We start from the raw sequence: 23,404 nt of genomic DNA on the forward strand, positions 1-23,404 counted from the left end.
GGTGGGTGGTATTTCCTCGGGCGAGACGCACGACTCCCGGGTCTCAGCCCCTGCGCGGAGCGGACCTGGGCAGGCGGTGGCCCCGGGCGGAGCACGGGGGACCGACGGCCGCGAGTCCCCCCAAGGAGCCTCCGGGCCGGCGTTCGGATCGCGCCGGTTCCAAGCAGCTGCAGGCGGCGCGCGTCTTCTGACGATTCTAGTTCATCCAACAAGCCGGTGAAGTTACCGCCGAGAGCGGGTGCCGGGCTCAGCTTTAAAAGTTACCGATCTTTCCAAAAGAAAAAAAAAGAGAAAGCTCGCTCTAGCTTATGAGCGATGAGGAAGAGGAACGTCCCGTGTCATGTGGGGAAATCGAGTGTGAATCGGCAAAATATTCCTGATTTTAGAAACTCGCTTTGAAGCCGCTTGGCGTTACACCACCGTTCACCTTCTCTTCTCCACATCTCCCACTCCCCCCTCCCATTTTCATGTCCAATAAATGTAATAGGTCTCTACATTTGAGTGCGTTTTCCTTTGCCTATTCTGCCTTTTTCGTGGGTTCTTTGGGTGACCCTTTTCCTTGGGATGATCCATTGTTGTTGAGGGCGGCAGGCCCACCGGCCTTGGGAACCGACCTCAGAAACACTCCCGAGCCCACCGAGGAAGCTCCAGCTAAAGCTAAAACACACCTCCCCGGCTTTTCACGCCAAATGCGAACGTCTAGAACCCCCAGACGGCTCCTAAAGGTGCAGCAGGCGAGTGATTTCAACTACCCCTCTCTCCTTGTGGGGTGGCCCAGCTTGTGAGTGAGCTGAGGTCAGTCCGAGTGGACTGAATATCATATTTTGCAAATGGAGAAAATAAGGTCGAGATGGAAAGGCATAACAAGATAACGTTTAAGACTCAATTGTTTCTACAGGGAATAGCTGAAAATGGTTAAGGTAAACGGATTTCTAATGAATCAAATGATAAAGGCATGCTTTGTTTAACTTTTAAATTAGCAGGGAGTGCAAGGAGGCTTTTGTTGGAGGCATGGTGACGGGTAAGGGTTTCTTGTTGTTGTTTTCTGCCAGTTATCGCCAGGTAAAATTTCCTTTAAATCCGAAGGCGAACGAACTGATTCTGACAGTTAACGATTTGTACTCCAACCTTGCAAGTACCCAATTAAAAGAGTATTATTTTCAATAAAGCCTTGGAATGCAATTGTGCCTTTTTATTTCACTGTTTGGCGTGTGTGCGTGTGCGTGTCTAAACCCTCGATAGTGGGTTTTGGAATGGAATGGGGGAAAAAGAAGAACGAGCCTAGATCTCAATAATACAAGGCACCTTCTAGAACTTTGTGATTCCTGGGGCGGGAGGGCGGGGAGCGAAAAAGAAACACTACAAAATTCATTTCTACGCATTCTGGCCTAATTAAGAAAACATGATAACACAACATTTCCTCCTGGGACAAAACACTTAGTTTTTTGTTTTTTCCTTCAAGCATTCTGTTTATAATCTGAATGGGAAGAGAGTGCGATTAACTTCGTAAATAAAGATGTATGCTTTTACACATTTCTGTTCTGATACAATGCATTGACTTACCATAACGTTTTATAGTTTCAGCTGTGCCGTAGTCCAAATTTTCTGAAATCCTAAGCCAAAATTTTATAAGTAACAAACCCTTCCGGAGAATTTAACAGTGCACATTGCTTCTTTTTGCTTAAATTTATCCTAATTTGGAATTTAAAATAAGATTGTAAGTATCTTTAATCAAAACCTTCCGCCGCAACTCCAGCTTTACTATCACAAAGTGGAGCAACGGCGCTCTCTAGTGGCCAAATGCCATCTCTAGCCGACGGAGCTTAACTTCTCTTTATTCGACACAAACCATTTCCAATCTTGTTCTTTAGTTTGACTGGGGCTTGGATCACTGACACTAATAATGCTTCATCCCTTTGTCGACGAGTCAAGTGCAGCAAACAGGGGCTCCTGAATGCCAAAGATATTTGGGCTCCCAAGAGCTTCCAGTAGTGTCTTTTTCAAAAGCTTCCAGCCCTTCTTTTGCCAGACACAGTAAGTCCCCATTCTGTAATCGCCCACAATTATAGGATGGGCTAGATTTTTAAAAATTACAACTGCAACAGGCCTGTTTTTTCCCCCAATGGAGCCAGGGACTTCAAAAACTAAGAAATTATAGAAGTTACATTTGTTAATTTTTTTCTTTTAAAGCCGTTACACTTAGCATTAAATCGTGAATATTTGCTACTTTAACTTTGTAATTTTAATGCTTCAGGCCCATTTCACTGGACAATGGAGGGGGGATAGAAGTCAAATTAAAAGCTTTTTGCTGTATCTCTGAATGGCTGTCTGAAAAGGCCCTGTTGGGCGGTGTTCACTGGAACTTCTATGCACAATAAATGAGACATTAAATTTATACCAAAAGTCACATAGTGAAGTGAATTGACTAAGCATTCCACCTGTTTTTTTTTAAAAGCCAAGACTTCAATCAGTTTAGGTGTTTCCTGAGAGGTTAATCTTTTTTTCTCATTTTCAAAAATTCTTTCCTCTAATTCAGCTGTAACGATTAATTTTTCTATAAGCAAATATATATAATTTCCAACAATATTTCTGCTACGAGGTTTGCAGTGGAGGGCCAGATATTTTTGTGAAACGTCATTTAAGTAACTGCATCTTTTCCCGCCGACCATGCGGCTGGGGGACGCTCGGCCTAAGTAAATGACCCAAGATCACTAACTCTCCTACCCCCAAATAACAGGCCTATTTTTCTCTTTTTTAAAGTACAAGCTAGAAGGCGGCCATAGTCAAATATTATTGAGAGCCACCCACCGGCTACTTCTAATACCCAACCCATTTTAAAAATCAGAAATATATCGTCTCCTCCTTCCTACCGCCCTCCATTTTTATTCCCTAGGTGCTCACACCTCATCCGGGGGTCCCAAGCCCCTGCCTTCTTAGTCCAACAGAGTCCTGTTTACATTTTATTGTCCAGATTTTAAGACCCAGTTTTGTCTGCATTTTTCCTTTCCTCCCACAAACACAAACATCAAAATGAGATGGTTTCAAAGAGAAGCGCCGGGCTTGTCGTAAACTCATTACCTCCAGACGTCTCGCCGGCTCTATGGCTTTATGACACCTTGTCTCTTCCTGTTTTCAAAGAGCCCAAGGTATCGGGTTGGTCGCAGGGGCGGGGGTACGCAGCACCTTCTGCCGGATCTGGGCCTTGGGTTTCCCTCCAAGCCCCCCTCTGCTTTTCCTTCAAATCCCCTCTTTCGGCCGGATCCCCCCAAACTCTGCCATCGCCCCCGCCTTCCGCCCAGCCCAGGCCGCCCGGCGCCTGCCTCTCCGGCCTGCAAAGGCTGGGCTGGGCCCGATCCTTCACTTACAATGACCTTCATTTTAGCCTCTGAACGCGGCCCTCAGAGGGCCGAGCTGGGGGCTAACAACACAGAAACTGGGTAGGGGGAGGGGCAGCGGGGTGGGGATAGCTGCGGAGGAGAGCCTTGACCATTTTGATCTGCTAAGGTCACTTTGGGGCTCCCGTGCGGAGGAGCGGAAGCTCACGGTATACCCGGCTCAGCCCTCCCGGAGCCAGCCAGCCAGCCCCGCGGACCTGGAAGAGTTGCCCCAGAGTGCAGAACTGGCCTCTCCCTGGTTTGGAGACGATGTCGATGGCTGCGACTCCATGAGCAGAGGGAGAGGTGGGGCACGGTATGTCAAAGCACCAGCGAGAGGATGCCTGGTTTCTGGAGCCCGTGGGGCCGCTGGCACTGCTGCAAGGCTGACACTGGGCCCAGGGCACAGAGTTCGCAGAGGCACTGGAAGCAGGCTAGGCGGCCAGGGGAGGACGGCCAAGTGCCCCCAGGGGCCGGGCTCAAGGCTGGGTCTGCCCACCCAAAGGGAGACTCAGAGGCACATCAGAGAGACCTCTCAGGTGGAAGGGCCCCGGATTTTTAGCAGCGTCTCCTTCCCAGGGATGAGGGAAAAGTCCCATGAGGGTGACATTTTGCAGAGAGCCGGAGAAAGCAAGCACACAATGTTCAGGGCCAGCGTCTGGGCTCCATTTGATCAGGTCAGCATTTATTGATAGGAAGCGGTAACATTTACAACTGGTCCTCAGGCAGGAGCCGGGAGGGCCTACACCCGCGGCCGCCCACTGGAGCCAAGCCCTCCCGGGGAGAGAGTGGCTCCTCCAATGCCCTGAGAAGAAACCCCCGACCCACCGGAGGCCCTGGGCTCCTCTCTCGGCCTCATTCCAGGTCTCAGTGGAGGGCCCGCGGGCTCCCTGAGGAAAGTGGGCTTCCGTAACCGGTGGGCAACACGGCCGGGGCTCAGCCTAGGCCGGCTTCCTCATTGTCGTCGCTCTGCCTTCGCTGTCGGAAGTGGGGTGCGCTTGGCCCCTGCTTGAGCAGCGCTGGGGGCTAAACTACAGCACTTTTCAGAAACATAGGGGACATTTACACAGGAGAGGGCTCCTCAAGCCGGCGTGCACTCACAAAATATAGCATTTCCTAAGGAACCAAAGGGACAGGAAACAGGGGAGCGGGATAGGGCAACACCCCAAAGCCACTTGGTTTCTCCAACACATAAGCGAGCAAATACAGTCCCCCAAATACCTCACAGAAACCAACCACACAGTCACTTCTACCTAAAAAAAAAAAAAAAAAAAAAAAAGGCCGGGGTGGGGAGAAATGTCCGAATCGCTGAAGAACTTCTGGAAATCAAGCACACACACACACACAAAAACCCTCTGCCACTGCAAAGCCGAGTGGTCCCACCGGCGCCGCGCCGGGTCAGTCTCCTTTGGGGCATTTCTCCTTGCTCATCTTTTTCATTTTCATCCTACGATTCTGGAACCAGATTTTGACCTGTCTCTCTGTGAGGTTCAGAATCCTTGCCACCTCATAGCGCCGGTCCCGGGTGAGGTACATGTTGAAGAGGAATTCCTTCTCCAGCTCAAGCGTCTGGTATTTGGTGTAGGGACAGCGCTTTTTCCGGGTGGAGCGAGCGTGGATCCAGTTTGCTGCGGGGTTGTCTATGAAGAGGGGTGTTTGGAGAAGGGGAATGAGGGGCGGAGGGGAGGCAGGGAGAGACGACAGGGTGGGGGAGAGAGGTCGTTAAATTAATTTCACCAAGGATGGCTGCTTTTCACAACTTGGGGGGAATTATAAAAAGCCTTAATGCCCGCGCTCTGTTTACCGTACAAACCGCGCGCCCAGGGTAGGTGGTTATGGGAAGCTTTTTTATGGATGCGTGTTGCTCGCCTAGGCTAGGGTAGGCGTCTAGACGTTTTTATAGGTTAGTAAAACTATCAGTTTTGCACATTCGAGCCTTACAGGTTTCAGCAATAAATCAGGGGGCAATTTCTTTTGCACTTACTTGGGTCAAGTTGCTGCTGCGGCGGCTGCGGCTGCTGCTTCTCCTCCTCCTTCAGCGGGCAGCCCGGGCTCGGGTGGTCGCTGCGAGCCGAGGGCTCCGATGAGCCGCCTGCCCCGGACCCAGACCCGATCCCCGCCCCGGGCCCGGTTCCCCCAGCCACTGCTGCCGCCTTGTCCCGTAGGAACGAGTTGCACGAGAACTCGGGGCCGCCGCTCCCCTGGGACTCCCGGGCCGCGGAGCACTCAGTCCGTTTGGAGGAGGAAGACGAGGAAGTGGAGGAGGAGGTGGAGGTGGAGGTGGTGGTGGCGGCGGTGGCGGCGGCCGGTGCCGCTCCATTTTCAGGCTTAATCCCGTAGTGGCGCCCGTTGGGTGGACCGCTGGGGCCAGGGCTGGGACCGGGGCCCGGGCCACCGTCGCCTCCGCCACCGCCCGCACCGCCCGGGAAGCCGGACAGCGGCTCCATCCAGGAGCGCATGTAGCGGCCGGGCTCGGAGGCGGCGGCGGCCAGGGGCGGCGGGGGCACGTATGGGTGGTAGAGGCCGCTCATCGCCGCCGCCGCTGGGGCCTGGGCGGGCACCGCGGACCACGAGGCGGAGAACACTGCCGATTTGGGGGCGAAACTACACGAGGCAAACTCGGCGGCGGCGGCGGCCGGGCTGTCGGCCACACCTGCGGGCCTGCCCTGCGCGCCAGGCCCTGGAGGTCCGAAGCGCGCGGCGAACACTTCGTCGCCCTCATGGCCTATGAGCGAGTCCACGTAGTAGTTGCTGAGAGTGCCACTGGAGGACATTTTGAGGCGCCGTGCGCTCCCACCCAAGGTTACACTGCCCGCCGCCGCACCGCTCCCCGCCGGCGCCCGAGCCGCCGACTAGTTCGCAGGCTGCAGCCTCCACCATTGGTCGCGCGGCCCACGTGATCATATTTACCAATACCGGGAGTAAATCAGTCCGCTAAACTGGGGGCTGCTGTGATTTAAAAAAAAAAAAAAATCATCAACATAAGCGCGGCAATTAGAGCCCGCGGGTCCCGACCCGTGCGCCGGGCTCAGCCCGGCCTGACTCGGCCAGCCCAGAGGCGGCTGGGACCACACGCCCGATCGCGGCCGGAGGAGGCGCTGGGGACTATTTGTTCCCCACTTCTGGCCGCACTCGGTCTTGCAGTCCCGAGCTGGTGCTGCCTCCCCAGTGCCTCGGCTCCGAGCTACCGGCCGTGCGTGCTGGGCGCACCCAGCACTTGGCAGAGCCCAGAGTAGCCCGGGGAGGGGGGGAGCGCAGAGCTGGTGCGGCCCGAGACAGGACGGCCTTCGGAGGCGGCCCCCCTAGCGCCAGAGGGGAGTTCTTCTCCCCGTGCCTCTCTTCCGACCCAAACCCACCCCTCCCTACGCATACCCACACACACGCTCTCTCACAGCTTGTCGTGTTGTTTAAAACAGGTGGAAGACCTCTGTAATGATATTATGCCTTTCAATAAAAATTTTATGAGGTGTATTTGATTATAGATTAATGTGTCCCTAATAAAACGGACGGATGGAGCAGCTCGCAGGACCCCCTCCCCCTACCACACTCTCACGCGCTTGCAGCCACACACACCCCCGACGTGAGGCTGAGCACACGCCGAGGCCCGAGGGGTGAGCTGGGGCGGCCTGGCCCGTGGGCTGGGCGTGGCGGCGGCCACCGCCCGGGCTCTGTCTGCCCTCGGAAGTGTCCGCAAGCTGGCAGTGGGCACCGCGCGGACAGTGGCGGCCAGGGTGCCTTGTCTTCTTCGGGACTTCTGGAAAGGTCCTGGAAGAAAACACGCCATAGGGCAGAACCCAGATTGTAGAGCAGGCCCGCTCCCACCCGCTGCCCCCTGCCCCCAACTCGCCTCAAAGAGGCCAGCATCTCCCTGGGCCAGGCCGATTCCCATGGTTCCCACTTAACGGCCTCTGAGTGGATTCCGGATATGTCTTTTAAATGGCTTGGTCCTTGGGCTACTCTCTTAGGAATTCTGTTCTTTCTTTCTTTTTTTTTTTTAAAGCCTCCAAAGGTAAGGCTGGGCAGCCTTGAATCTGAGGGAAATGCCCATTGTCACTCCCAAATCCATGGTACAGAGCCTCGGAAGCCCGGCTGGGAGCCGAGACAAAAGCAGCCGGGCCGCCGGCGGTGGAGGATATATTTCTCGCTCTACAAGTTGCCCAGCGCACCCTTGGAGGGCTCCCAGCCCACCTCGAGCACCGGAAAGGAAGGGGGGAAATGGCTATTTCTGGCCTAATCGATTGCCTTTGCCAATGGCTTTCTGATTTTATTCCAGAGGAGCTGCCTTTGCCTGTAGCACGGGTTTTCCTCCAAGACATGGCCCCCTGTCAACAACGAATGGTGCTCCCCACATCGCGGGGGGTAAACTGAGAAGCTAAAATTGCCCTCCTCTTCTGCCTAACCAATGGAGGTCTGGGCAAATCTATTCCAGTGTTCCCAACCTGGCACTGATGTGCAGCCATCCCTCTTCCACCCTAGGAAATGGCTCCCCTAAAGGGTTCTGTCTTGGAACTGGGAAAGACTCCTCGTTTTCGGGAGGAAGTTTAAAACTCTGAATAAATACTGAGTCTCCCAAATACTACTTGGATGAGGGTTTTAAGGCTCAGACCCCCTAAGAAAGGGGACAAATGAAAAGGACGTGTTTTGTGAAGCTGCTTGAATCTATCGGAGACCCTCTGAAACCACAGTACGACATGGGGTAACGAATTCTCTGTCAGATCATCCCCCCAAGGCCTCTCCTCTCTTCTCCCTGGCCAGACTAAAGTCTGGACCCTCTTGGGCTGAGGATCCTGCAATCTATCTATCTATCTATCTATACACACACACATACACACACACACACACACACACACACACACACACACACGTGAAAGCTGGCTGGAGTTTTCTGAGCCATGGCGGTAGCTTGAACATTGGACTTCATGGGAAGTCATATTTATCTGTAAATTCTCTTTCGGTCACCCTTCGTGTATTTTCTTGCCTCCCAGATACAATGGCTCCAACCAGCATTTTGTAATTAAATAGGGGGAGGATTAACTGGGGAAAACCTTTCCTTCCTTTAAAAAATTTTTTCTTGTAGGCCACCAAAAAGTAATGACTGAGCATAAAATCCTTCCACAAGGAAACCAGGGCAACGTGGGATGGGAAAACTCACCCATCCTCGACTTCACTTTGGCCTGGCTATCTTGCGCTTGGGATGGGGGTGGGGGTGGGGATGGGGATGGGGGTGGGGGTGGGGGTGAGGGAAATGGGGGCTGAATTGGATCCGATGCAATGCTAGGTTGCTGCTTGTCCTTGCTCCTGTAATGGAGGCCTGGCGGCTTCCAGGTGGGCAAGACAGATTTTAACCCAGCCCCTCATGATGGCACACCAGCCAGAAATCCCCAAGACTCCACTGAAAGCACTAAAAATAACACAACCAAAACCAAAGAGAGGAAGACACACAAGTGGGGAGCTGCGAGGAAAATGCGGTTTGGCACAGGCTTAACTTACCAGGCTGAGACTAGAGGGGAAGCTCACACCCACTGACAAATCAATTATGTTACTATCATGGGGGGAGGGGGAGAGGGGACCCTCCTTCTTCCCAACTAGGAAAGCAGTACACACAGTCTGGATTATCACTCCCCTGACCACTGCCAAATTTCAGCACAAAAGACCCCCTTCAGCTTTTCTCTCCCATTTCCCCTCCCCTGCTCTCTACCACCCAGTCAACTGACCCAAACAAGCAGTTTAACAGGAAGACAATCTCACCAAAGTCTTTCATTTCCACCGTAACATATTTCCATGTCAGAAAGTAGAGGAAGTACGCTCGTTTCCAGAGTTTATTGCATTATACATGCGACCAGAACATGCACAGAAAGGACAGGTTGCTGTTGTACTTCTACCAAACCATAGATGCACCACAAGGGAAAGGCTACAAGGCAAATTCTCAATATTCCATCTCACCAAGGACAATTGCTAAACTCATTTGCAAAAAGATACATTGTAATGTGCTTTTTTAGTCCCTCCCCCCAAAGCTTGTGGGTTTTCTTAATCTTTTTAAAATATATATGTAAAAGTACTTTTAAGTACTGGATGTACTCAAAACACCATGAGCTCATGGACTAACCACACACACAGACCTTTTGTGTTAGGAAAAAGTCACATTGCTGGATGGACGAGTGGATTGATGGATGCTCTACAGTTCCAATAAGTTAAGACCCAAACGAAAATTCTCAGTAATAGTTACCCTGCATTACGATGAAAAAAATAATAAATTACATGTGCTAGTTTTTATATATATATATATATATATATATATATATATATATAGGGATTACAGATCACTTGCAGCACGAACAGAATGACCCCAAAGTCACATTCTAGCAGGAAACAAAAAACAAAAACAAAATAAAAAAACAAAGAGCAATGAAGGTTTTGTGTCCGCCTTCCCAGTCCTCCAGCACTCGGCCCTGGAAGTCGGTGCCCCCTCTCCGATCCTGGCCTCTGACGGGCCTCGGACCTAAGAGAAGGTGAGGTTGGCGGTCAGTTCTCGGATCCGGTTCTCTCGGCTCATCTTCTTGAGTTTCATTCGGCGGTTTTGAAACCAAATCTTGACCTGCCTGTCGGTGAGGTTAACGCTCTTACTGATCTCTAGGCGGCGCTCGCGGGTGAGGTACATATTGAACAAGAACTCTTTTTCTAATTCCAGCGTTTGGTGCTTAGTGTAAGGGCACCTCTTCTTTCTGCCACTCTTTGCAGTGAGCCAATTGCTGGTTGGAGTATCAGACTTGATTTCCTCTAACAAAATTAAAGGGAGAAGAAGAAAAAAAATCAAGAATTTTTTTTTCTCTCAGTCTGTTCAAATGTACCCTTGGCCATGACCCCTCTGGCAGCCAGGCCCTTTGGGAAATGCTGGTATTACACATTACTCACACGAAGTAGGCCCTGGAAGGGATTTGTAAATGATGCCAGATTAGTTAAAATACCCCAAAATGACACGATGGGTGGGTACTCTTGCCCTCTGTGTCAGTGTTCTCTCTCTCTCTCTCTCTCTCTCTCTCTCCTTTCTGACCTGCACAAAATATTAGTACAATAGTAAACTTTCAGGATCTCACCAGCAACATTCTAAGTGATCATCTTACAACGGGACTAGAGTGGAAGAAGCAAGTCACAGCCTGACAAGCCTACAAACGCCACTGCTTCCTCAGATCCTCATGTCTGCCTCTTCTTTCCCACTTCTCCTAGGCAGGCAGGGAGCCCCACACAGCCAGGTTTATAGGTACCAATTCTCTTTCAAAAGATAACCGAGTACACCTTCTCCGCCCTGCTTGGGCATCGTTGTGTGCCCAAGAATTTCCTGAATTCTTATGCCTTCTTGCCCCCACACAAAAACATTCTCCCAGAAATGTAGCTCCTTGCTGTGGCCCAACTGAGCACTGGGGGAGAGGATCAGGGGCAGAAAAGCCAGAGCCCCTGGCTCTTTGCCCTGCCCAGCCCTCAGGCTGGCCCTGCTGGGTGGGCCACACACATTCCATTCTCTCCCCCTTCTGCCTTTGCCCACTTTGCAAATGGATTGCAAAGCTTGAGGCACTTTCCCCAGACAAAGCCAAGGTTACCTAGCTCCGCAGAGGCAAGGAGCCCTGCTCTTTCTTCGGCCCAAGCACCAACCGGCCCAGCTACCTCATTCCCCTTGCCGCCCCCAAGCTCGCAGGATGCGGGGTGCATACACTTGAACACGAACACGGTGCCTTGGACCACCTTAAAATCATCATTGGGTGAAAGGCAGGGCTGGGACTACACATCTGAGCAGGAGAAAGGAGGTTCTGGGGCCGTGTTTACCAGCCGCAGGTCTCATTTGCGCTCTTTTGTTGCATTTCAGGTCTAGCTCAGGAAAAATAAACCCAGCAAGCCCTTCCTCTGCCGGGGCGCCATCAGCGCGGGGCCAGGAGTAGCCAGGAGGGCGAGGGCAGCGCGGGAAAAGCGGAAACCATCTCGGGACTAAGATTGCCCCTCTAAGAGCGGGGAGGAGTGGCACTTGCCAGTCGGGGCCCCAGGCTGCCGCGTTCGGCACTGGGCACCCAGGCGTTCCCTCTCTCTGCCGGGTTCCCGGGCTGCGCGCCCCGCTGGGGTGGCAACTCTGCTCATACCGACCTTTGCTTTCCTTCTCCTGTACTTCGGGACTGGACACGGAGACCTCAGCCAGGCAGCTCCTCTCTTCTGGAAGGCCGCCCTTGGCCTCGGGGCTCTCCACCTGGGAGACTTTGGCGGGCTCCTGGCCACTTGCGGGCTCGTTCATCTTCTTTTCCATCTGCAGCTGGGCGGCCGAGAGCTGCGGCTTGGCCGCGCCACGAGGGTTGAGCTGGAGCATGACTGTGGAGCTGCCTTCGGGGCTGTTATTGTACTCTTGGGTTTTCCCGGTGGCGTAGGTCTGACTCAGTCTAAAATATCCAGGGACAGGAACCTCAGGGTTCTCAACGGGACAGGACTCAGGGACCAGCCTCTGGTACGAAGGGACCTCAGCAGAAATGAGTTTGTTGCGCTTATCAGAATACATGCAGCAATTGGATTCTTCCTTAATGTTGGTGGTGAAGGAGCAAGTAGGGACTTGCTGTGTAACAGGTTGCTCTATTCGACAAGATCTGTTCGGGTCTGTCCAACTGTCTACTTGAGGTATATACGGATGCACATTCATACCCATATTTTGGTGGTTCACTTCTCTTTTGGCCAGAGACGGGAGTAGTCCACAGGTTTGCATTCCATAGGTCCCCATGTCTGCGCTAGGTGGTGGCATGTACATGCCGGCGCTGCTCGAATAAAAACTGTCACTCCTGCAGGCACTGATCAAGGAATCTACTAAAAAAGTATTAGCAGCAGGAGAGCTGTTGGGAAAGGACATTTTGGGGAGGAATTTGAAGAAGAGAGATTGTGTCCTTTGTAGGCTGACATCTCTACGAAAACATTCCCCGTGTAATTGTGGATGCCTCTGTCGACCACATGACAACCAAGCCAATGAGATTTGAAAATGGCCTTGAGCCGCAGCCTCCTCGCAGGTCACGTGCTCCAGAGCCCGGCCAGCCGGCCGCGTAAGCACGGACAACAGCGACATCTACTACGCGCCCGCGATAGTGCGCGCTGGAAACAACCGGCCCAGCACTCTCCGCCGTCCGCCAGCCTCCCGGGGCTCGCTCGGCCCGCCCGCCCGCCCCACTCGCGTCCCCCACTCCAGCCGCTGGGCCCCGCAGGCGGAAGGAAAGGCTCGGCCCGAGGGGTCTCCGGGAGGACACACGCAGGGAGGGAAGCCGAGGCGCCGTGGCGCCAGCACACAGAAGCATTCTCCGCACACGCCCAGGCAGAAGGCGCCCAAGAGGGCCGGGGCCAGGGCGGGGTTGGGGGCCCAGCCTGGTTCATTTTGTCCCAGGCAGCCTGGGAAGGTGAGTTGGATTCCCCAGGCTCTGAGACATACCACCCCAGGGGTCCACAGTAAAGAGGTCTGGTGCGGAGACGCGGCCAAGATATCCTGGGGAGCGGAGGCGAGAAGGGCCGCGAGAGCCGAGAGGCCACGCAGCTGGCCGGCCACGCAGCTGGCCGGCCCCACGGAACCCCGAGGACCGGCCCGGCCCCGGCGCTGTCCTCTGACTCAGCCCGCCTGCCCCATCCCCCGGCGCCTCCGCGCCCCGGTGGGCTACCCGAGCTTTCGGCTCTCCGTGGAACCACACCCCAATCTCTGAGGGTCAGGCCGCTGGGAGCTTTCAGCCCGAGACAGTCCCTCGCCAGCAGTTCGCTATCCGCGAAAGCATCCCCCGGGTTCCCAGCGGAAGAACTAAACCAACTAAACCGAGGATTCCCTCCCCACACGCCCTGATAGTAGAGGGCAAAGAGGAAGGAAGAGAGAAAAGAATGTTTTCTAGGAAAGGAGGAACTCTCGCCCTCAGACTCCAGAAGTTTTAGAAAACTGACTGGGCCAAGCAGGAGAGAGAGAGATGCAAAGGTGTCATTTGGTTCTTCTGCACAGAAAAATGTTTTCCTTTTATGGATTTTGTAAAAGCACTGGTTTCTGACAAGTGCAAGGCACAAAAGGTTGTGGAATTTATTAATACATATTAAGAAGAATCAGGGTGATCAATAAAATTCTCATCTACATTCTTGGGCTACTTGGTAATTTTCTGGCTTCTGAAGGTTTTTAAAGAGTTATACCCGCTGTTGCCACACACGGGAAGATATTTTATTAACAAATCAATTGAGACTTTGTAAAGGATAAGATTAATAGTTAAGATTTAGCATAATGGCGTTTGCTTTATGAATTATTGAAAATTATACTATTGATTTTTCCCCTTCGCTGCTAACCAAGAAGGTCAATTTTTGTTTTAACACAAATTGTCAAATATTAAAAGCATACTTTTGTCAGAAGTTGAGTTTTATAGTTTTGGACAATTCCTAAAAGTATTTGACATGATTCGATTCTGCTTGGGTAAGGGAAGGGAGGGAAAAAGGAGGTGGGGAAACCTCAGTCCTCTGTTTCCTTTGGTGAGGGAAAGTTCTATAAAGAGGGTTTAGTCTGGGGTTGTGGTCAACCTCATTAAAAGAACAACCACCAGCACCACCATGGAAACTCAGAGTTTTATGAGAAACTTCCTCCCTTGTTCTCTGGTTGCAGGCGGTGAGCGGTCCTTCGGAAGCCGTGGCCTCCGGGCAGCAGCAGGGAGCTTTAACCTTGATTTCCAAAGGCTTGCCCTAGACGAGGGACCCCGGCTAGGGCGCTGGAGCCGATCCGGCTTCCCGGATCCCCTTTCCTGCATCTGGGAGAGGAAAAAGGCCCTGGAAACTCTGATCGTAAACCAGTTCTCTGTCCAGGAAGGCATCCGTGTTTTCTCCTCCCCACACTAGTCCTGTCATGGGCTGGCCTTGGATTTCAGGCCCAGAGACTGAACTTGTGGGCAAATTGGGTTTCTGCCTCAGCAGAACTTTTTTTTTTTTTTTTTTTGGAACCTGATGCTCAGCCTACTGGGGGACATAATAGCCCGCTCGCTCCTTCACAAAGACCTTTCCCAACAAACTCTTTGTCCACCCCTCCCCAAAAGGAATCTCCCCTGGCCTGGTGGAAATAGTCGTTGGACATTATTATCGGCCTTGGGACAGCTTCGGCTGTCCCCTCACAGTGCCCTCGCCCAAACAATAACCCCTTTTAAAAAACTCCGCAGTGGCAGTGAGACAGACCTTTTAAACCTTTACGCAGCTGTTCAAATACAACATCATTGTCAGGTTAAAAGCCTGGCGCCTCTAACTGCTCTGGCTGCGGGATGCCGCCGATGAAGCGGAGGTTTAAACATTACCTTCGGCAGGGGTGAGTGTTTTTAAAGCCTGGGGGTGGGGGAGTGAGGAAGGCAGGGAAAAAACCCAACTTTTGACTCTAGTCTGCTAAGGTCCTGTTCAAAGCTAACAGCCACTGACTAGCACCCTGAAATTTGCTTTCTCTCAAGGCGGAGATCATGATCTCAGCCACAGCTAAGCATGCCCAGGGCTGGACAAAGTGCCCGCTGCACACGCTCGTGGCAGGCGCCCTGACGCCAGCCTGGCGCCCCAGCACTGTCCTCCCTTTGCTTGTTGGCCAAGGGAGCTGCTGGGAACTCCGTTGTCCAATTCTCTCTATCACACAAGAGAGGCAAGAGTGTTCAATCTAATCGAGAATTTTATGCCCATCAAATGCCCTTTCATAATCTTTATTTATACATGAGTAAAACATCAAGCTAAAACCCAGCGATTCCTCACCGAACGGGTAGGTCTGCCATGAGCCAGGACAGGCAGGATCTGCCTTCCGAATGTGGGGGGACTTTGTTTCAGCTCCCTGTGCCTTCAAGCTCAAAAGTCACTCCCACATTGGATTTGGTTTTAAATAGGTCTTCTTCACCCACAGGGGAAAAATGTGTATCAGATATAATTTTGGATCTATTATTACAAAATTCTCTTTTATTCTTTTTCAAATTTCTGTCTTCAGACCAGCTCCTTGAGGCCAGAGACTGCCAATATTTCAGAGAGATTTTATTATAAAAATCAAGCAAAACAGAAATAATACAAGATAATGATCTGAGCCTGGGAGGATGGAAAGTTTGCCTAAGACTCTAAGGCTAAGATAAAGCAAATGGAATGAAAAAGCAAGGCTTTCAAGGCCAGGCTTTATTTTGCTTACAAGTATTTAATACAGCTACGTAGCTGCTGTTTTCGATCATCTTTAGATCAGTTAGAGCAGTTACCATTAATAATAAATCAATATTGCGCAATAAAGGAGATGAATATCCACAATTGTACCAAGACATCCTTCGCCCTGGCACAGTTCTTTCCAGAGAAAAATTAAAAGGGTCGCTTTAGCAAGAAATTAGCATTTGTAATTCAAAAAATGGCTTGCATCTTTGCTCTCCTGTCACCGGGAAGAAGGGCAGCGGCCCTGGGCCTGAGTGGACCTGGGTCTAGGTTCACCCTGAATTTGGGCCCTGAGTGGCCTCTCAGGGCTGTGCCACTTTTGGGGGGCAGAGTGGATGGGTACAAATTTTAAAAGCTGCTTCCTCAGAGCACCCTTCCAGAGTGCACCGTGCATCTCCCAGCCAATGTGAAAAGAAATCAAGGGGGGGGGCAACTGGGGAGGCTAGAGAAGCCACCACCAATGCAAAGAGGGGTCTAAGGAGACATGCAAAAGGACCAGCAGTCTAGGGACCTCTTCCCTTTGCAGACACAAAAGACTACTCCCAATTTCCCTCCACTTCAGGATCTGAGACCTCAGCGACTCAAGACATGTGGCTATGCTCTATGAGCCCCACACGCTGCGAATGATCAAGAAGGGTGAGGTCTGCAGACCCCAGAAGTCCTGATCCAATTCCCTGGCCTTTTTCAGGCTCAATTTGGGCGCTGCTGAGAGGAAAGGAACTGCAGACTGCTAAGCATCCGTGCTCTGGGGGAGGCTGCCAGCCAAAGCCAAAGGTCCCTGAAAGGCCACAAGCGCCCCCACTGGAGCTGCCTAAAGAGGAACGCAACGACATTTGGGGAGGGGGGCTCTCACCCCACTTGGACTGAGGCCCGGGTTAGGCTCCCGGAAATGTCGATTCACAATAGCTAAGCTGGACCCACGGTCAGACAGGCAGGAGCCAGGGTATGCGTGGGGAACATCAATGCCTCTGGCTGGCGCCTCCCATAGGGTGGGGAGACTCATGGCCCCCAGCCTCCACTGAAGCAGATGCCAACTCCCGGGGTGGACCCAGAGTCTTTGGTCCAGGGCCTGGAGGGAGGGGGCAGAGACAGCGGGGCTCAGGAGGTCCTCACTAATTCCGAGGTTGCACGTACTTACAATGAACTTCGGGAAAGAAGGAACTGCCACCCTTCATGTTGGAACTTCCCTTTTGGACGGCGGATGGTGGCACAGGCCCTTCGCAAGGTCAGGGGCTTTTCAGGGTGGGAGTGGGGTCGAGGAGGGCACGCAGTGAGAAAACTGCTTCCAAGAGCTTGTGCCAAAATCAAATTCGGCGCTCAAGGCCAGCAGACGGCTTGGAAGGCTGGCCAGGGTTCTGTCAAAAGCAAAGCCCGTTTGCTTCAAATGCATTCCCCATTCCACGACGCCTTGAAGTTTAAACGTTTCCCGGACAGCCTGACTTTCCCCGCAGCCACATTAGCCCAGTCTGGCCCGGGAGCCCCAACTCAGTCCTGCCTGCGCCTCCCGGTGCTACCGGTAGCCCCAAGCGCCAGGCACGACCGGGGGTAGGGGGATTCCTCGCGCAGAATGACCCGCTAGGTCCCCACGCGTCTCACTTTTCTGAGACCACACTCAGCTAAGTTGCCGGCGCCCTGATCTGTCTTAAACAAAAGCCTTTTAATCACCCCAGGCGGTCGGAGAGCGTGCAAGGAGGACGCGGTTTTGGGCAGGGGTGGTTCTACCTTCCTATGGCTCTCCACACTCAAACCACCAAGAAAATTGATTTCCGTAATTTAATTAACTCGCAGTGGCATGACCTATTTTGAAATGCACATATTTGTCTTTTAAAACCCTCTCCTCGACACCACCAGGTTATACCGAGGTATTCTTTGCAACAACTTTAAGAAGACAACGATTAGGTTATCTCTTGTTTCAGGAATCTGCTCCCGTTCCTCTGGCTTTATACAACTTCCCAACCTCACGGCTGCTTAGAATAAACAAACACCAAACACCTCCGCGATTTCTAACCGCTATTAGAATCCAGTATTGGAAAGATATGGTATCGCTGCCTCTCCGACAAATGCGGCTTCTGGAACGTGAGCACGCCCCCGTGTGGCTCTCCAAGGCCAGGCAAACGCGAAATTGTATCTCTAGGTTCGGCTCTCCTACGGTGGTGGACATACAAGCTTGCTACATTTAGACGCAGTTAGAGAGAGAGGAGAGAGAGAGAGAGAGAGAGAGAGAGAGAGAGAGAGAGAGAGAGGTGGAGAGAGAAAGAAATAAACCAGTTTTAATCTCCTGGAACGATCACATTACTAGGGCACTGACACTGTAACGGATGCCTAGAATTCCAAACAAAGGAATCCCCCTCAGAACGAAGTTATTCCACTGTAGGCTTTGTTTCTATTGCATCTTTAACCAAAGGTTGAGGAACATTTTTGGAAACAGTATAAATGTATTTTCTTTTGTTCCATATCATAAGAAGTGCAATAATTTATTTAATAGGGTGACAAATTTTTTCAAATATAACGAAGTAAGTCTGTAATACCTTCCTTTTTCAAATACCTGCTTTTAAAACCTCGGTTCTTCATTAGAGCTAAAGGACTGCTATCTATGACTCCCCCCACAAAAAAACCCAAAACAATCTCAGCATTTCTTAGCTGTATTAAAAGCATGCTGGTAGACATTTTAATATAACCAGTATTTTTAAAAGCAGTCAATTGCTATAGAATTACACAAACGTTTGAAGGGAAATTAAGGTTATTGATCCTGAAATCAGGAATTGGCTTAGATTTATGGTGAGCCCCCGATATGATTCTGTGTGGTCATAAACGTGTGTGTGGGTCTGGATGTATGTGAGCATGTGTGCATGACAGTGGGTGGCAGTTGAATATCACAGAAGAACCTTAAGGCACCTAATTATTCAGAAAGGTTAAAGGTGATGACCTTGACATTTTGGAAGTTCAAAGGCATACACTTATGCACTTATGTTTTTCCTTCCCCCCAAAAGCTTTGGTAATCAAAAAAATTTTGCATTTGGAAATGCATGCCCCCTTGGAAGATGCATGGGGTGCTGTGCCTCTCATGGATTATTTTTTGACTTTGGGCTTACGAGAGGTTACGAGTCATAAGATTCACTTTATTCTTTTCAGAGAAAGAGAAGCTCTTCTCACTCTTCCAGTTTATTGCACATTTGCGGAAATCTCCTTTGGGCCCACCAGAAGGTGTATAATATAACCCAATTAAGCTGTTTAGAACTTTGGCTTTTATGGTGTTGTCTAGACAGTTCAAGGTTTTGTAAACAGCCTGGCCTGGCCCTGCAACATAAAGTGCAGTGCGGCCCCTACCACATTCTTTACCTTGAAGCAGTAAATGTGGTGAGAAGTGGATCTGCAGCCCTGGGCCCTATTTCCAGGGATGAGGGGTTACCTTCTCTGCTCCAGGCCCGTGTGACACTAACAAGGACCCAGGCCCTCTCCACCCACTGATACCTTCCCTTTAGCAAACTTTTTTTTCCCCAATGACAGGTTCTAGTTTTAATTTCTTCTTTTAAGGGACGCTTCCTCCTTGACAGCTTGTTAAGAGTGAATTTGGATCTCCTAAGCAGTTTTTTTTTTTAAAGTTTCTTTTGTTTTTTCAGGAATTCCAAGTTTACTACATTGGGGGTGGGGTGGGCAAGGAGATTTGTTTCTTAGGTTCCTGCTGCCCCAACCTCATGGCCTGAAGAAGGCAGCACCAGTGTGGCTGGCTCACGTCTTCAATTCAGAGATTCATCCCTAAAGTGATTTTTAATGCCAGTGCAGCCTAGAAAGAATGGGAGGGAACGACTCCTTATTTTAGCGGGATTAAAAAGCATTTCACTTGATTTTCAGTTGCTTGGAAGGGAAGGTTCTGGCCACTAAAATATCCTAATCAGACACTAAACTTCTTCAAAGAGGAAAATTCATACAGTGTATTGAAGCTGTAACCTCCATTTTACTAGAAACCATTTATTCACACAAAAGACAGTGACCCATGCCTTGATACGACAGACCAAAGGTACATTCCCCAGAGTTTAAATAATCTGCATTCACCAAGGGGAAGGGATTCGGTCCCTTAAACTCAGAGCAAAAACAAGCGCCTTCCAGCCCCTCGGCCTAACTCTCTACAGATCCCACAGCGTGCCCACGGGAGCTCAGAGAGAGGGAGGGAGAACAACAGCGCATTGGCGGCAAAATTGTAAAGGGACGTTTGCATTTACCATTTTCCCCTTATTAGGATCCGTTCGGCCAAGTCCCCGACCTCGTCCGCAGGCTGCAGTGGTCGCTGGGAGGTCCCGAGTTGACCGTGGGAAGGAATCGTGGAGTTCCACAGAGAAGAGGCGTCATTAAACCCAAGGACATTGGGCCTGCCCAGGGCAGGCTGGTGGGGAGGAGAGTGGGTGAGTGGGGCTCAGGGGAGAGGGGTGCTTCCTGGAGCTCTCAAAATAAGGGGTTTCCAGTGAAATACTGCAGACGGTCTCTGTTCAGTTTCTTTTCTTTCATTCTGCGATTCTGGAACCAGATTTTGACTTGCCGGTCAGTGAGGTTGAGCATCCGAGAAAGTTGGAGTCTTTTCTCTTTGTTTATGTACACGTTAAAGAAAAACTCCCGTTCCAGTTCGCGGATCTGATACTTGGTGTAGGGACAGCGCTTTTTTCGGGATCGCTGGGGGGCCACTGCAAGGCAAAAAGACCGAGAGGTGAGAGAGGCCTTTGCCTGCCCACCCCCCGGCCGCCCGCCCGGGTCCGCGCGAGGGCCAGGCCTCGGCCCGTTGGGGACGTCCCCTGCTGCCGCTGAAAGGCCCTGCCTGCGTCGTGGGGGATGATATATGGGCGGTCACAGTAGAGAGTGCGGGCGTGGACGTGTGTTCACGCCCAGCCACACACACGTGCACGCGCGCACACACACACACACACACACACACACACACACACACACAAACACACGGCCTGGCATCGAGGTGGGGAAGCAGAGGGCGAGGCAGGCTCTGAGCTGGACTCGGAAGGGAGAGAAACACGAGCGCGCCGGGCAGCCAGCGGCTTGGATAAAGTCCAGTTCAAGCATCAAACTCTCCCCAACCCCCCACCCCACCCCTTTAAAAGCAGGAGGCTCGAGTGTCCACACTCACAAATTGGCTTAAAATCTCTCCTCCCTTCCTCCCTCCCTCCATGGTCTCTAGGACCAATCCCCCTCACCGCACGCACAAAACTGGGGGAAAGCTCTCTGCAGCGATTAATGTCCTCATCGAAGTCTACCTTAAGCCCACCTAAATTGGTTTCCTATCGTAAACACGCTTTACAACGGCCCGGGAAATCTTATAGGATGTATAAACCCCTTCGAACGCTTATAAAGTAGCACATAAAACTGCGCAAGCAGAGGAAGGCCCCCTCCGCCCCCCCCCCCCCCCGCGCCCGCGGCCCCCGAACCCAGCCGCCCACCCCGCGTCCGGTGCCTACCTGCGCCGCCGCTCTTCTCAGCCCCCGCCTCCCCTGGGGGCACCTCGCCGTCGCCGCCCTCTGCCGCCCCCTTGGGCTCCGAGCCGTGGTTCGTCTTGGCGCAGGGACTTCCCCCACCGCCACTGGCCGCCGTCTTGGGGTTGCTCTTGTCGGCGGCGCCCTCGGGCTGCGGCGGCGCGGGCGGCGGAGGGGGCTGCGGTCCGGCGAACGGGGGCCCGGGTGCAGCCTCGTAGAACTGGTCGAAGCCCTGCGGCAGGATGCCGTTGCGGCCCACGGCGCTGTAGAAATTGGAGGCGGCGCCCGCGGGGCCGTGCGGCGGCCCGGGCGCGGCGCACACCGGCTCCGGCGCCTTGAAGAGCACATCCGGACGGCGGCCCGCGGGCGGGAGCAGCTCGCGCTGCATGGCCGCCTCCTCGGCCGCCGCCGCCGCTGCCGCCGCTGCCGCCGCCGCTGCAGCGTAGTAGGGAGCGTAGCTACCGGCGCCGCCGCCGCCTCCCCCGCCGGGACCGCCGCCGCCGCCGCCGCCGCCGCCCCCTGCACCGCCTCCGCCGCCGCCGCGGTATGGCCACTTGGCACGCTCCAGGCCGTAGTCGCGGAAGGCCACTTCGCGCACGGGCTGGACGTGCGGCGCCAGGTTGGAAGAGTAGGGGAAAGTCATCTGGCAGGACGACGGTTGTGACAGGAACGACGGCTTGCTGGCGAAGTCCGACGGGGCCACATAGTAGGCGCAGCCGGGCAGGTACATGCTGGCTGCGCTCGGGCCGCACTCGTCAAAGTCGTTCATGGCTCCGCGGCGTGCGCGCCGGCGAGCCCCGGGCCGCTCCCCGCGCCGCCAACCTGAGCCATCGATTGCACAAGCGGCTTGGGCCAGGATCAACTAAGCAAAAATCCCCACCGGGAGCTGACGTGCTATTCATCTTGATTGATTCTGGTGGTAATTATGTCACGTGACGCCATGGAGAGAAATGTCCTTATATCAGTGCTCGCCAACACACTCCGGGACAGTTCCTGGCGCCAAGACGCGCGCGCGCTGGGGGCGGATCGGCCTCCCTCTACAGCCAGCTCTCCCCGGGCGCCCCCTGATCAGGCTGTGCCTCAGGCAGGTCACCTGTGCGCCGCCGTCGGCTGCCACTGCTGGGTGCATCTGCCACCGCCCGGCTGGGCCGCCCGCCCGCGCCCGCCCGCGCCTTTAAGTACGCGGACCGAGGCCGGCTGGGAGGAGGAGGGAGGGGGAGGAAGGCGGAGGAAGGGGGAAGGGAAAGAAGCGGAGAGCTGAGGGGGGAGCCCCAGCTGCGGGCACAGGGGACTAGGTGTGAGGGTGTGAGTTTCCCACCCCCCACACCCCGTCCTGCAGGCGCTCCCTCCCCCGCAACGCCGCCACCCTTTTCAGTTTGCCCGCCGGGAGCTTGTTGCTTCTTGTTCAAGGGGCGTAATTGCGCCTCTCTCGGGGCGCCAGGAGCCCTGATTTACATATTTCTCTACCCAGCGCTTACGCTGCGGAGTAACGGCTTTCTCCATGGACGACCGGGAGCGAGAATGCCAGCCTCAAACAACTCACGCCAAAACCCTACCAGGAGCTCACCCGGCCCAGGGCCTCGGTGCCCACTCGGCCTTGTCGCCCTCTCTCCTTTCTGTCTCTCTTTCTCCTTCCTTGTCTCCCTTCATTCTTCTCACTTCTTTCTCTCCTGTCCTCTCTTCTCTCACTTCCCCGTTTCCTTTTTTCTTCTTCCTTCCTCTTATTACTCCCCTCCTTTCCTGTCTCAGTCTGTCCCCTGATCCTCTCCTCCTTTCCCCTAGCTATGTGTCACCGCCTCTCTCTCTCTCCCTGTCACCTCTCTGCCTTTTCTCCCCCAGTGCCAAAGCAAGAAGGAACTTCAGCCAGCGAAGACACCCCGTGGCCCTCTAGACGCTGGGGGGTCTGGTGAACAAAAGGATCTGGAGTCCTACTCTCAGGGTGCCTGGCTTCCCGCTTTCCCGAAAGCGGGGACAAAACGCCGGTGCCTCCGCCCTCCTCACCCTCTCTGCCTTGGGACCAACTAGCCTCACATCCAGCCCCTTCTCGACGTCGGAGCCCCGCCAAGGCCTACACATCCGTGCCGTGCCTTTCCAAGGCTCCTGCGGCACCCTCGGGCCTGCAGGGTCACTGTGGGCCCCCCGGAGGTCCGTTGGCTCTGGGGGGTGGGGGGCGGGCTCTCAGAAGCTCTTCGCTCCTTCTTCAAGCCCCTCTTCTCCACTCGGCTCTGCGGGCCCCCCATCCACTCGCCCCGAGGCCTCAGTCTCCTCGGCAGTGGCTGCGTCCCTCTTTTTTAGCCTGGGGGGGTCCAAGCGAGGCCTGGGCTCCCGCCTTGGGAAAGCCAGCATTTTCCAAAGGTAAAAATCAGTGTCTCAGAAAGAAGCTCC

The 23,404-nt window shown here is 53.3% G+C and overlaps 3 protein-coding genes across 3 annotated transcripts; all 3 read right to left on the minus strand.

Moving 5' to 3' along the window:
- Positions 1 to 4,018: 4,018 nt before the first annotated feature.
- On the minus strand, positions 4,019 to 6,673 carry HOXD9 (homeobox D9). The gene is made up of 2 exons (XM_027127553.1): positions 5,359 to 6,673; positions 4,019 to 5,014 (listed from the first exon to the last, which is right to left on the minus strand). The coding sequence occupies exons 1-2, from the start codon at positions 6,146 to 6,148 to the stop codon at positions 4,773 to 4,775; spliced, it is 1,032 nt and encodes a 343-aa protein (XP_026983354.1). The 5' UTR covers positions 6,149 to 6,673; the 3' UTR covers positions 4,019 to 4,772.
- A 2,506-nt stretch (positions 6,674 to 9,179) lies between these two features.
- On the minus strand, positions 9,180 to 19,983 carry HOXD10 (homeobox D10). The gene is made up of 3 exons (XM_027127547.1): positions 19,769 to 19,983; positions 11,505 to 17,718; positions 9,180 to 10,151 (listed from the first exon to the last, which is right to left on the minus strand). Exons 2-3 carry the CDS (start codon positions 12,457 to 12,459, stop codon positions 9,874 to 9,876), a joined length of 1,233 nt encoding a protein of 410 aa, XP_026983348.1. The 5' UTR covers positions 12,460 to 17,718; positions 19,769 to 19,983; the 3' UTR covers positions 9,180 to 9,873.
- On the minus strand, positions 19,047 to 22,052 carry HOXD11 (homeobox D11). The gene is made up of 2 exons (XM_027127561.1): positions 21,005 to 22,052; positions 19,047 to 20,224 (listed from the first exon to the last, which is right to left on the minus strand). The coding sequence occupies exons 1-2, from the start codon at positions 21,786 to 21,788 to the stop codon at positions 19,989 to 19,991; spliced, it is 1,020 nt and encodes a 339-aa protein (XP_026983362.1). The 5' UTR covers positions 21,789 to 22,052; the 3' UTR covers positions 19,047 to 19,988.
- Between the last annotated feature and the right edge of the window lie 1,352 nt (positions 22,053 to 23,404).

Source organism: Aethalodelphis obliquidens, unplaced genomic scaffold (assembly GCF_003676395.1).
Source record: "Aethalodelphis obliquidens isolate GAN/ISIS:26980383/991018 unplaced genomic scaffold, ASM367639v1 scaffold2, whole genome shotgun sequence".
NCBI classification, from domain to species: domain Eukaryota; kingdom Metazoa; phylum Chordata; class Mammalia; order Artiodactyla; family Delphinidae; genus Aethalodelphis; species Aethalodelphis obliquidens.

What these genes read in the sequence shown, in the direction of transcription:
- HOXD11 (XM_027127561.1), bottom strand. Translation starts at nt 21,788, where the DNA reads ATGAACGACTTTGACGAGTGCGGCCCGAGCGCAGCCAGCATGTACCTG. An exon ending in TGAGAAGAGCGGCGGCGCAG is followed by an intron (nt 20,225 to 21,004) that starts GTAGGCACCGGA and finishes TTTGCCTTGCAG; the next exon opens with TGGCCCCCCAGCGATCCCGA.
- HOXD10 (XM_027127547.1), bottom strand. Translation starts at nt 12,459, where the DNA reads ATGTCGCTGTTGTCCGTGCTTACGCGGCCGGCTGGCCGGGCTCTGGAG. An exon ending in ACAGGAGAAGGAAAGCAAAG is followed by an intron (nt 10,152 to 11,504) that starts GTCGGTATGAGC and finishes TAATTTTGTTAG; the next exon opens with AGGAAATCAAGTCTGATACT.
- HOXD9 (XM_027127553.1), bottom strand. Translation starts at nt 6,148, where the DNA reads ATGTCCTCCAGTGGCACTCTCAGCAACTACTACGTGGACTCGCTCATA. An exon ending in GCAGCAGCAACTTGACCCAA is followed by an intron (nt 5,015 to 5,358) that starts GTAAGTGCAAAA and finishes CCCTCTTCATAG; the next exon opens with ACAACCCCGCAGCAAACTGG.